At 38.6% G+C, this 12138-nt stretch overlaps 1 protein-coding gene across 3 annotated transcripts in view; it reads left to right on the top strand.

The window, feature by feature from the left end:
* The window catches only part of C1H11orf65 (chromosome 1 C11orf65 homolog), a 63087-nt gene extending 51845 nt beyond the window's left edge, over positions 1-11242 (top strand). For all 3 annotated transcript variants that reach the window (XM_059179726.1, XM_059179725.1, XM_059179721.1), the window contains 2 exons: positions 8527-8582; positions 10842-11242. In XM_059179726.1, coding sequence (XP_059035709.1) covers positions 8527-8582; positions 10842-10993 — 208 coding nt within the window. In that variant the 3' untranslated portion in view covers positions 10994-11242. The remainder of the gene's footprint in view (positions 1-8526; positions 8583-10841) is intronic.
* Positions 11243-12138: the final 896 nt, after the last annotated feature.

Below are 12138 nucleotides of genomic sequence, written 5' to 3'. Positions count from 1 at the left end.
AAAAGTTCATTTTTCCTTTTGTTTCCTTTGCCTTTGGAGACATATCTTGAAAGAAGTTGCTGTGGCTGATATCGAAGAGGTTACTGTCTATGTTCTCCTCTAGGATTCTGATTCTCATGTTGAGGTCTTTTATCCATTTCGAGTTTATCTTTGTGTATGGTGTAAGAGAATGGTCGAGTTTCGTTCTTCTACCTATACCTGTCCAATTTCCCAGCACCATTTATTGAAGAGACTGTCTTTTTGCCACTGTATATTTTTTCCTGCTTTGTCGAAGATTATTTGACCATAGAGTTGAAGGTCCATATCTGGGTTCTCTACTCTGTTCCACTGGTCTATGTGTCTTTTTTTATGCCAATACCATTCTGTCTTGGTGATCACAGCTTTGTAGTAAAGCTTGAAATCAGCTAATATGGTGCCATCAGTTTTGTTTTTCTTTTTCAACATTTCCTTAGCAATTCGGGGTCTCTTCTGATTCCATACAAATTTTAGGATTATTTGCGCCAGCTCTTTGAAAAATACCAGTGGAATTTTGATCGGAGTGGCATTAAAAGTATAGATTGCTCTAGGCAGTATAGACATTTTAACAATGTTTATTCTACCGATTCAAGAGCATGGAATGGTCTTCCATCTTTTTGTGTGGTCTTCAATTTCATTCATGAGTGTTCTGTAGTTCCTCGAGTACAGATTCTTTTTTTCCCCTTTTTTCTAGGCTCCTGAGTATGGAGCCCAACATGAAGCTCAAGCTCATGACCCCTGAGATCATGAGTCAGATGCTGAGGGGCCCCCGGGTGGCCCAGTTGGTTAAACGTTTGCATTCAGTTCAGGTCATGATCCTGGGGTCCTGAGATTGAGCCCTATGTCTGGCTCCCTGCAGGGAGCTAATTTTTTCCTAGTTGTTTTTGTAGTTCTTTTCTGTTCTTTTTCTCTTGCTTTCTCCCTTTGTGGTTTGTTTTCTTTAGTGGTATTCATCTGTTCTAACTTTTTCTGTGGAATCCTGGACAACAAGTTTTCAAAGGAATCCAGCATGATTATTTGGAATATTTCAGTAACATAACTGAACTCAGGCTACTGATTATCTCAGGGAAGACCAAACTTGCAAACACCTTCCCCTACTAATGGCAGAAGTTAGGTATAAGCACCATTTTCTGTCCCTTTCCCTGCACGCGTGCTCGTGCTCATGCTCCTGTGTGTGCTTGCTTGCACAGGATAAATCTTAGATAAATCTTAAAAAAAAAAAAAAAAAAAGAGTCAGATGCCTAACTGATTAAGCCACCCAGGCACCTCACTTACAAGTTCTGATAGCTTTTCAGGGGAGTCTTTCAGGCTTTCTATATGTAGTATCATGTCAAATGCAAATAATGACAGTTTTACTTTTTCCTTACCAATTTAGATGCTTTTTATTTCTTGTCCGATAGCTGTGGCTAGGGCTTCCAGTACTGTGTTGAATAAAAGTGGTGAGAGTGAACATTATTACTTTGTTCCTGATTTTATAAGAAAAGCTCAGTTTTCACCATTGTTAGCTATGTGTTTTTCATATATAGGCTTTATTATATTGAGGTGTGTTCCCTCTAAACCTACTTTGCTTAGAGTTTTTATCATGAACAACATTGTATTTTGTCAAATGCATTTTTACCATCTATTGAGAGGATCATATGGTTTTCCTCCTTCTTAGTGTTAGCATGATGTATCACATTGATTGTTTTGCAAATATTGAGTCACCCTTGCATCCCTGGACTAAATTCCACTCGATTGTGGTGAATGATCCTCTTAATATTATTGCCTTCAGTGTGTTAATATTTTGTTGAGGATTTTTGCACCTGTGTCATCAGATAAATTGGCACATAGTTTTGTTTTGTTTTGTTTTTCTGTGGTGTCTGACTGGTTTTGGCATCAGTGTAATGCTGACCTAATGGAATGAATTTGGAAGCTTTCCCTTCTCTTCTGTTTTTTGGAACAGTTTGAGAAGAATCAGTATTAAATCTTCTTTCTTTACTTTTTAAATGTTTTAATTTAAATTCAATTTAATTAACACACACTGCATTGTTAGTTTCAGAGGTACAGTTTAGTGATTCAGCAGTTGCATATAACACCCAGTACTCATTACTTCAAGTGACCTCCTTAATTAATACCCCATCCCCCAGGGTGCCTGGGTGGCTCAGTGGGTTAAAGCCTCTGCCTTTGGCTCAGGTCATGATCCCAGGTTCCTGGGATCGAGCCCCGCATAGGGCTGTCTGCTCCGTGGAGAGCCTGTTTCCTCCTCTCTCTCTCTCTGCCTGCCTCTCTGCCTACTTGTGATCTCTGTCTGTCAAATAAATAAATAAAATCTTAAAAAAAAAAAAAACTCATCCCCCCACCCACCTCCCCTCCAGCAACCCTCAGTTCATTCCAGTTTGTTCCAGTCCTCAGTTTGTTAAGAGTCTCTTATGGTTTGTGTCCCTCTCTGTTTTCATCTTATTTTATTTTTCTTTCCCTTCCCCTGTGTTCATCTGTTTTCTTAAATTCCACATATGAGTAAAATCATATGGTATTTGTCTTTCTCTGACTGACTTTGCTTAGAATAATACCTTCTAGTTCTATCCATGTCATTGCAAATGGCAATTTTTGTTCTTTTCCATAGCTGAGTAATATTCCTGTGTGTGTGTGTGTGTGTGTGTGTGTGTGTGTGTGTGTGGACACACACACACTATATTTTTGTTATCCATTCATATGTCAATGGTCATCTGGGCTCTTTCCGTATTTTGGCTACTATGGACTTTGCTGCTATAAACATTGGGGTTCATGTGTCCCTTCAAATCACTATGGTTGTATCCTTTGGATAAATACCTAGTAGTGCAATAGTGCAATTGCTAGGTCACAGGGTAGCTCTATTTGTAACTTTTTGAGAAACCTCCATGTTGTTTTACAGAGTGACTATACCAGTTTACTTTATCACCAAGAGTATAAGAGGGTTCCTTCCTCTTTCTCTACATCCTTGCCAACATCTGTCGTTTCCTGAGTTGTTAGCCATTTTGACTGGTGTGCGATGGTATCTCATTGTAGTTTTTATTTTTGTAGTTCCTTGAGGAGGAGTGATGTGGAGCATTTCTTCATGTGTCTCCTGGCCATTTGGATGTCTTCTTTGGAGAAATATCTGTTCACGTCATCTGCTCATTTCTTGACTGGACTTTTGTTTTTTTGGGGTGTGGAGTTTCATAAACTCTTTATAGATCTTGGATACTAGCCCTTTATCTGTTCCGCCATTTGCAAATATCTTCCATAGGTTGCCTTTTAGTTTTGTTGACTGTTAACCTTTGCTGTGCAAAGCTTTTTATCTTGAAGTTCCAATAGCATTTTTGCTTTTGCTTCTCTTATCTTTGGAGACATGTCTAGCAAGAAGTTGCTGTGGCCGAGGTCAAAGAGGTTGCTGTCTGTGTTCTCCTCTACACTTTTAATGGATTCCTGTCTCACATTTAGGTGTTTCATCCATTTTGAGCTATTTTGGTATGGTATAAGAAAGTGGTCCAGTTTCACCCTTCTGCATGTGGCTGTCCACTTTTCCCAATACCATTTGTTAAAGAGAATGTCTTTTCTTCACTGGATGTTCTTTCCTGCCTTTTTGAAGATTAGTTGACCATAGAGTTGAGGGTCGATTTTTGGGTTCTCTGTTCTGTTTCAGTGATCGATGTTCTGTTTTTGTTGCCTCACTATATTATCATGATGATGAGAGCTTTGTATACAGCTTGACATCTGGAATTGGTATGCCCCAGTTTTGGTTTTCTTTTTCAACATTCCTTTGACTATTCAGGGTCTTCTCTGGTTCCATACAAATTTTAGAATTGTTTGTCCAGCTCTATGAAAAATGTTGATGGTATTTTAATATTTTAATTCAATTGCATTGAACGTGTTGATTGCTTTGGGTAACATAGACATTTTAGCAATATTTGTTCTTCCAATACATGAGCATGGAATGTTTTTCCATTTCTTTGTGTCTTCCTCAATTTCTCTCACAGGTGTACTATAGTTTTCAGAGTACAGATCCTTTACTTCTTTGGTTATGTTTATTTCTAGATATCTTGTAGTTTAAATGTTTGGTAGAATTCATTTGTGAAGCCATCTGATCATGGATTTTTTTTTTTAAGATTTTATTTATTTATTTGAGAGAAATCACAAGTAGGCAGAGAGGCAGGCAGAGAGAGAGGAGGGTAAGCAGGCTCCCTGCTGAGCAGAGAGCCTGCTGTGGGCTAATCCCAGGACCCTGGGATCATGACCCAAGCCAAAGGCAGAGGCTTTAACCCACTGAGCCACCCTGGTGCCCCTGATCCTGGATTTTTGTTGGGGTTTTTTTGAATACTGATTCAGTTTCATTAAGAGTGATTGACCTGTTCAATTTTTTGTATTTCTTCATCAGTTTTAGAAGCTCATGTGTTTCTAGGAATTTATTCATTTCTTCTCAGGTGTCCAATTTGTTGGTATATAATCTTTTGTATTTCTTTGGTGTCAGTTGTAATTTCTCCAGTTTTGTTTCTAATTTCATTCTTTTTTTTTTTTTTTTTTTTTTTTATGAGACTGGCTAAAGATTTATCAATTTTATTGATTTTTTTTTCAAAAAGCCACCTCTTGCTTTTATGGAGCCTTTCTATTGTTCTTTTAGTCTCTATGTAATTTATTTCCTCTCTTATCCTTATTTTTTCCCTTCTACTAGCTTCAGACTAATTTTTTTTTTTAAGTTCCTTATGTGTAAGTTTGGGTTATTTAAGATTTTTCTTGTTTCTTGAGTTTGGTACGTATCATTACAAACTTTCCCTCTTAGAACTGCTTTTGCATTGCATTGATTCTGGACTGTTGTGGAATCATTTTTATTTATCTCTATTTTTTTTTTAAAGATTTTATTTATTTATTTGATAGAGAGATAATGAGAGAAGGAACACAAGCAGGGTGAGTGTGAGAGGGAGAAACAGGCCTCCTGCTGAGCAGGGAGGCTGATGTGGGCTCCATCCCAGGACCCTGGGATCAGGACCTGAGCCAAAGGGAAATGCTTATTGGCTGAACCACCCACACCCCATCTCCATATTTTTTTATTTCTTCTTTGATTTCTTTGTGGACCCATTGGTTATTAAGTAGCATATTGTTTAGCCTCCATGTGTTTGTGAATTTTTTTGTTGTTGTTTTGGTGGGGGTTTTGGTAATTGATTTCTAGTTGCATACTGATGTGGTCAGAAAAGATGCTTGATATGATTTCAGTCTTAAATTTATTGAGATTTATTTTCTGGCCTGTTTTTTTGGCCTAAGGTGATCTGTCTTAGAGAATATTCCATCTACACTCAAATATGTATTCTGCTGTGTTTGGATGGAATTTTCTGTATAAATCTGTTAGATTCATCTGATCTAATATGTTGTTCAAAGCCACTGTTTTCTTATTGATTTCCTATCTGGGTAATCTGTCCATTGACACAGATGCAGAGTTAAAATCCCCTAGTATAATTGTATAAGTGTCTGTTTCTCCCTTAATATCTGTTAACATTTGCCAGATGCTTCTTTGTTGTGTGCAGAGATATTTGCAATTGTTTTATCCTCCTGAAGGATTGATCCCTTCATCATTATGTAATGCCATTCTTTGTCTCTGGCTACTGTCTTTGTTTTAAAGCCTGTTTTGTCTGATATAAATACTGCTACTCTGGCTTTTTCTCGACTTCCATTTGCATTACTCCATGCCTTCACCAGCAGGCTGTATGTGTCTTTATTTTGAAGTGATCTCTTTTAAACAGAATATAGATGGTTCTTGTTTTTTTATCCATTCTGTCACCCTCTATCTTTTGATTGGAGTATTAGCTGATTTACATTTGAAGTAATTATTGATAGCTGTGCATTTATTGCCATTTTGCTAATTTTTTCCTGGTTGTTTTTCTAGTTCTTTTCTGTTCTTTTTCTCTTGCTTTCTCCCTTTGTGGTTTGTTTTCTTTAGTGGTATTCATCTGTTCTAACTTTTTCTGTGGAATCCTGGACAACAAGTTTTCAAAGGAATCCGGCATGATTATTTGGAATAATTCAGTAACATTACCGAACTCAGGCTACTGATTATCTCAGGGAAGACCAAACTTGCAAACACCTTCCCCTACTAATGGCAGGAGTTAGGTATAAGCACCATTTTCACAGTGTTTTTATGGTCTCCACTTTGTACTCTCTGTTAGACCTTCATAGTCATCTAGATATTTGTAGTTGTCTTGATAACACATTGTTTGTTAAGAAGTTCAGCGTCTGACATTTTTCCCTTCAATAAAATTGACAGTGGAAATCAGTGGACACATTTCAATAGTCAGACCATTAGAATGACATAAATGTGTTGAATATTGATGTTCAGTGATACAAATCAATTTCTTCCCAGAAACGTTGTGTGCTAGCCCCTAGTGTGACAGATGGACACTCCACTGGAGACCATCATGGACATCTTCTGGTTGCAGCAGTATCATCTGAGAACAATATTGTTACTGTGTTGAAGAATAAATAGAGTCAACTTAATTCTAGGACTCAAGGTTACTGAGGAGTACTGTTGCCCTTCTGCAGTATCCAGAGATACGTCGCTATAGGCACTTAGAATGTAAAACAGTCCTTGTGTTGTCATGATTAAATCACCCACATGATGGCTACTCTGCCTGCTTGCCGGCATTTATCCTGGTGGGTTTCAGGGTTATATTCTCTATCAAGATGGTTGTTCCTCTTCCGGAATCTTCATATTTTTCAAACTGCAAGTGAATTTTGACATAACTTGTTCAGTGGTCAGATGCTGGGTTATCTTAGTCTTCTGATATTCTGGGCATCCTGTTGGTGAGAGCTCTTTGCCTTTGTGTATTATGGGTAGTTTTATATCTGAAGCTGCTCTTTTGATATCTAAGACATGGTTTTTGGCTTCTCTGGTCAGGGAGTTTTCCTGGGCCATTAAGGTGTTAAATTTATACTTTTGAGGGGTTCACTATAGATTCCACATACACTTTATTCTGTAAAAATTTCCAAAAGTATCTCAGTGAGAAAGACCGATCAGCATGGTAATACTCTCATTAGATTATTGATTCTGTTTGTAAAACTTTGATTTTTTTCTTGGTTACAGCTGGTATGTACATGACGAGAGAAAAATCTTATGCAACTAAATACACGTCCTAATCTCAGGTAGAGCAGGGTTAGTGATCAGCCTTAAATACAGTATATGTTCGTGCCCCAGACTGTCAGGTCTTAGCAAACAATTGTTTGGAGGCTCTTTATCTTGGTTTCTTGAAAGTGGAATGAGAACTTTCTGGTATATAAATCCAAGGAAGCAGGATAATGGACATCCAACACATCATAGTTCTCCTCTGAGGAGAGTGACCACTGAAGACAGAATTCACCTAAATTTAAAATGAAGCCAGATTGAATTGTCTGCTAAAAGATCCTGGAGGGGTTACACTGCCTGCTGTTTTCCTGCATCTTTTCATGTGGCAATGACTCAGCGGCATCCTGGTGAAGATCGTACAACAAAGTTCTTGGAGCAGCAATAGGTAGTGGTGACAAGAAGGAGCCAATTTAGACACAATGCTTTGTTACAATTAACTACTGTTGGATAGTATATACTTTCCTATAACAAAACAGACAAACACATAGTCAACAAAAGTATAAAAACAATTCAAAAGGAATACATAAATTCTTGAAAAAATCACAGCGTTTTTCTGAATTACATAATTCAGAATTCTCATTTTTTTCTCTGCCAGGTCCCTTGTCAGCAACTGTTGGAACCTCCTCAGTACTTGATTTTTTGGGTGCAACCAACTCCTTACCTGATTTCAGAGGCTTAGGAAAAGGAATGAAATAGGATAAGTCACAGGACACCTGCCTCTTTAAAGCTCTACCTCATCTCTGTAGCTCATTGTGCCTTATCCTTCCCTATCTACGTCTTCTTGGGCTGCCTTTGTCTCCCTAATTCAATCTCTCTGTTTAGGGAAGAGAGGTGGCAGCCCAAAAATTGTGCTTGACTTTAACGTAATTTCTTATATTCACCAGACATGGCAAAGATAGCACCCTTACTCTAATAAGATCATAAAGCACACACTTTAGATTTCCGCTGACATGACAGAGACCGTAAGTCTGACAATCCAGAACCAAGGAGAAAGTTTTTTGTTGTTCTTTTCCCCTGACTTTTTTCCTCCCAGAGAATTTTCTTTTGGTACTTTTCTCAGTTAACTGAGATCTTAATATGAGACAGGACGTTGCAGGAGTGGAACAGGATAGAATGAGAAGATTGTGCTGGAGGGAGATCAGAGGGCATGGCTATGGTGGAGAGTAGATGCACCATTTTTATTCTTCCTCCAACACCTTGTTTTAGGGGTTGTCTTACATACAGGGGGGGTAGATAGAGATGAAACAGTCATGAGAATTAAACATTTGAACCTGTGCATTTGTCACTATCAATCCAATATTTCATAGAGAAAGTGAAATTTTAGAAGTAATATAACAAGTACTAAGAGATCTATTTATTACTAATACACCAATTTAATTTAATGAATGCCCATATAATGTGCTTAGGTATATTGCCAACTGGAAGGAAATTGCTACAAGCAACTCTTCAGATAACTTCAAAAGTAGGTGATTTTTAGCAATACTTTTATGGGGAATTCTTGTGAACAGAATGACACATTCCACACACACACACACACACACACACACACATTTTTAAGCACCTACATCTCAGCACCTTGCACAGTATATAGATGGAGATGAATTTGCTAGGTCCTTTTTACCTTTACATGTAAGCTTATTATTTGGGAATAGAAGAAAATTTTCATTTTATTTATGTTGGATAAAATGGTTCAAAAAAACAAATCCTCCTTTTGAAAAGTTGCTGCTCTTGTGGTAATTATTTTTAATGAGCAGACTTCACTTGGCAAAGCAAATACCTCAAAATGTTAGAAATAGGGGTGCCTGCCTGGCTCAGTTGTTAGAGTGTGTGACTCTTGATCTCGAGGTCAAGAGTTCAAGCCCCACATTGGGCATGGAGCCTACTTAAAAAAAATTTTTTTTTAACATTAGAAATATTTTTTAAGTTCTGTGCCACTTGTCCTGCCAGTGGTCCACAGTGCTGAGAAGCTGAAAGTGATAGCCTATTGAGGAAGCATATTCTCATGTCCTAGAAATATCAGGAATTCTAACATAGCTCAAGCCTAATTGTGGGTATTGTATAATCTGAGTGTATGGGTTCTGTCCTGTGATTATCAGCGAGAGGCAGTAGGTTACATTTGTGGAATGGTGATTCAGACTGCCTGGTTCTGATTTTTGGTTCTGCCATTTGATGTCTGTGTGGTACTGGGGAAGTTACTGACTCAAGTTTCCTCATCTGTAAAATGAGAAAAGCAGCAGTACCTACCTCATCGGTTGTTGTGACGTAATGAGAGATAACACGTGTGAAGAGTTAGAATAGTGCCTGGCACACGTACGTGCTCTGTAAATGTTAGTTTGTCATTCATCTTAACCTACATATTCCCAACTCACGGCCACCAACCAACGGCCTCCAAACTGACAATCACCCGGGGCGCGGCCCACACACACAATAGTGATCTTTTACAGATTTAAGTCAGTACAGTTAACTCGTTTATTTAGCCAACTCTTCTTTAGCAGTGACTATGTGGAAGTGCTGTCTTAAAGTGCTTTATAAAATTAACTCATTTAATTTTCATAACAGCTCAACGAGACAAGGTTCATTTTACAGATAAGCAAGGTACGAAGTTACTTGCTCAGGGCACACAGTCAGTTCCTGTGAGGGTGAGGATTGGAACAGAGGCAGGCTGGCTTTAGAAACCTCACTCCTAACGATGAGCACCTCTGCTGTTTCATACTTTCCCACTGTGCTTGGAATGCAGTCGTTACTTTGTCATGGCCTTCTGGCCCTGGCTCGCCTTCCTCCCTGCTCATGTCCCACTCTGCCCCTCCCCCACACCCTGCAGCACCAGCTTCTTGCCTGGTCCTCAGAAATGCTCTGTGGTTTCCACTTGAGGGGTTTAATCAGTCCATGGCCTTCTAGAGAACAGTGTTTGGTAACTACCTTCACTTGACAGCAGGGATTTGTTTGATATGAATCCCCAACCTGTAGCACCTGGAGGTTCTCAGTGGTGGATCAAAGAATATCGAGGAATGACAAATAAGAAATTGAAGCAGAGAATATAAATACTGAGTTAACAGAGTTTACGGTGAAAAGAAGGAAAGTTATAACATGGCAATTGGAAGGAGCATAAAATCAAGTGAAAATTATTTTAAGTAGGGGGGACTTGCCCTGTCAGTGTGGTCAGTGGAAGGTGACACACTGAAGCAGTTGGCATGGAAGAAGAGGGGAGACTGTGTGCCCTTTCTCCAAGAAGCACAAGGAAATCAAATCCAGAGACAATAAGAAACTTCTAGCTCTAGGGACAGAACAGGCTTCTCTTCATTTATCAGCTACTAGTTAATTGTGGAACACAAGCCGATGCCCAACTAACTGTTGTATTCTTTACATGCACCCTCACACTTAATTCTCGTAGAAATTTTGAGCTACGTATGTGCTATTGCTATTCCCATTTTACAGATGAGGTTAAGTAACCTGCCCCAAATTATACCGCTACTTAGTAGTAGATCGAACCTCACACCCAGACCCTGCAGAGTCTGTTATAGAGATGGACAATAATGTTGTTGGAAGTAGACGAACTGGGAAATTTGAGACATTTCTGGCTAAGTCAGATACAGAGGTATCTGCTCTAAGAGTGGTGAGAAACACTGTGAAAGAGACCTGGTCTGGGAGATAGAGACATATTGAATGAGTCTACACCTTGTCATCTCTGACATCCTTCTAAACGTTTGTCATTTCTCTTTAGGTTACACACTTGAGCAACCATGGAAAAAAAGATTTGACTATGCAGATATATCAGAGGAGAAAATGGGAACACCAGAAGATAATTTAGATGGAAATATTTATAAAAAGTCAAATTCTACTAGACTAACACCTGATTCTACTTATGGAATATAAAAATGAAGTACTCTGCTTTTCTGAGCTATAGTCCTTCAAGCCCGGATTCTATTGGTTATAGTCAAGAGAGAGTTTATTCTGTCCGGGATGACTTGCATTTTTTTGGCACAGAATCTATATAGCTCAATTAAGTAAGGAAGCCTAAAGAGAAGTAGGACATCAGACTGAATCCAATGGTCATGAAAAATGTAGAAATTACTCCTTGTATTCTAACAATCCCATTTAAATAAATACTTTTAGGTGCAAAAAAATCTTCAGATTGATTTTCCTCTTTACCTCAAGCATTCTTTATTTGTGCATTCATGTCAGGCAGAGCTCTTTTCCCACTTAAAAAAAGGGAATGGGACAATGTGATAAGGTCTCCTATTGTCAGGAAAGCCAAAGCCCTACCAGAAACCCCAGCCCTTTTCACCTAAGGCATCCTTGACATGAAACTGGGTCACAGGGGCACCCTTAGCTAAAGAAGCTAGAAAGCAAAATCTGTCTTTCAGCTTCCACAGGAGAGGAGTAAAGGAGTGGAGGTACCTGCTGGGTCTCCCACATCCTCCAAGTCTAAATTACTCTGTGTTCCCAGAAGCAACCTTTCCTACTACTCATCATCCCACTTTCCACACTGTATCTTTACAAATCTGTCTATAATCCAACTGATAGATAGAGGCTTGGATCCTTGAGTACTGAAACAAAAACAAAAACAAAAACCAGCATTCAGAGGATCTACTCTATATTTAAGAAAAAAATCAGATTTATTGTGATCTAATTTTTTGAGGTAGAATTTCCCATATTGAGTGTTCCGCTGGAGTTTAGACAAATGTATACATTCATGTAAATATAACATTCAAGACATAAAGCATTTCCATCACCCCCAAATTGTGCATCCCTGCAGTCAGTCCACTCACCTCCCCCTAAGCCCCTGGAAACCACTGATCTCCTTTGAATCCGTACAGTTCTTCCTTTGCTAGAACGTCATATAAACGAATGATTCCATCGGTAGTCTTTTTTTGGTTCGCTTCTTTCATTTAGCATAATGCTTTTGAGATTCATCCTTCTTGTCACTTATATCCATAGTTCATTCCTTTTTTAGTGACTAATATTCCGTTATATGGCTATCCCACAGTTTGGGTTTCACCAATTGATGGACATTTGGT

The sequence above is a fragment of the Mustela lutreola genome, chromosome 1 (genome assembly GCF_030435805.1).
Source record: "Mustela lutreola isolate mMusLut2 chromosome 1, mMusLut2.pri, whole genome shotgun sequence".
In the NCBI taxonomy this organism is placed as follows: Eukaryota; Metazoa; Chordata; class Mammalia; order Carnivora; family Mustelidae; genus Mustela; species Mustela lutreola.
Note: the sequence above shows the minus strand (reverse complement) of the source record. Positions and strands in the feature narration are given on the sequence as shown.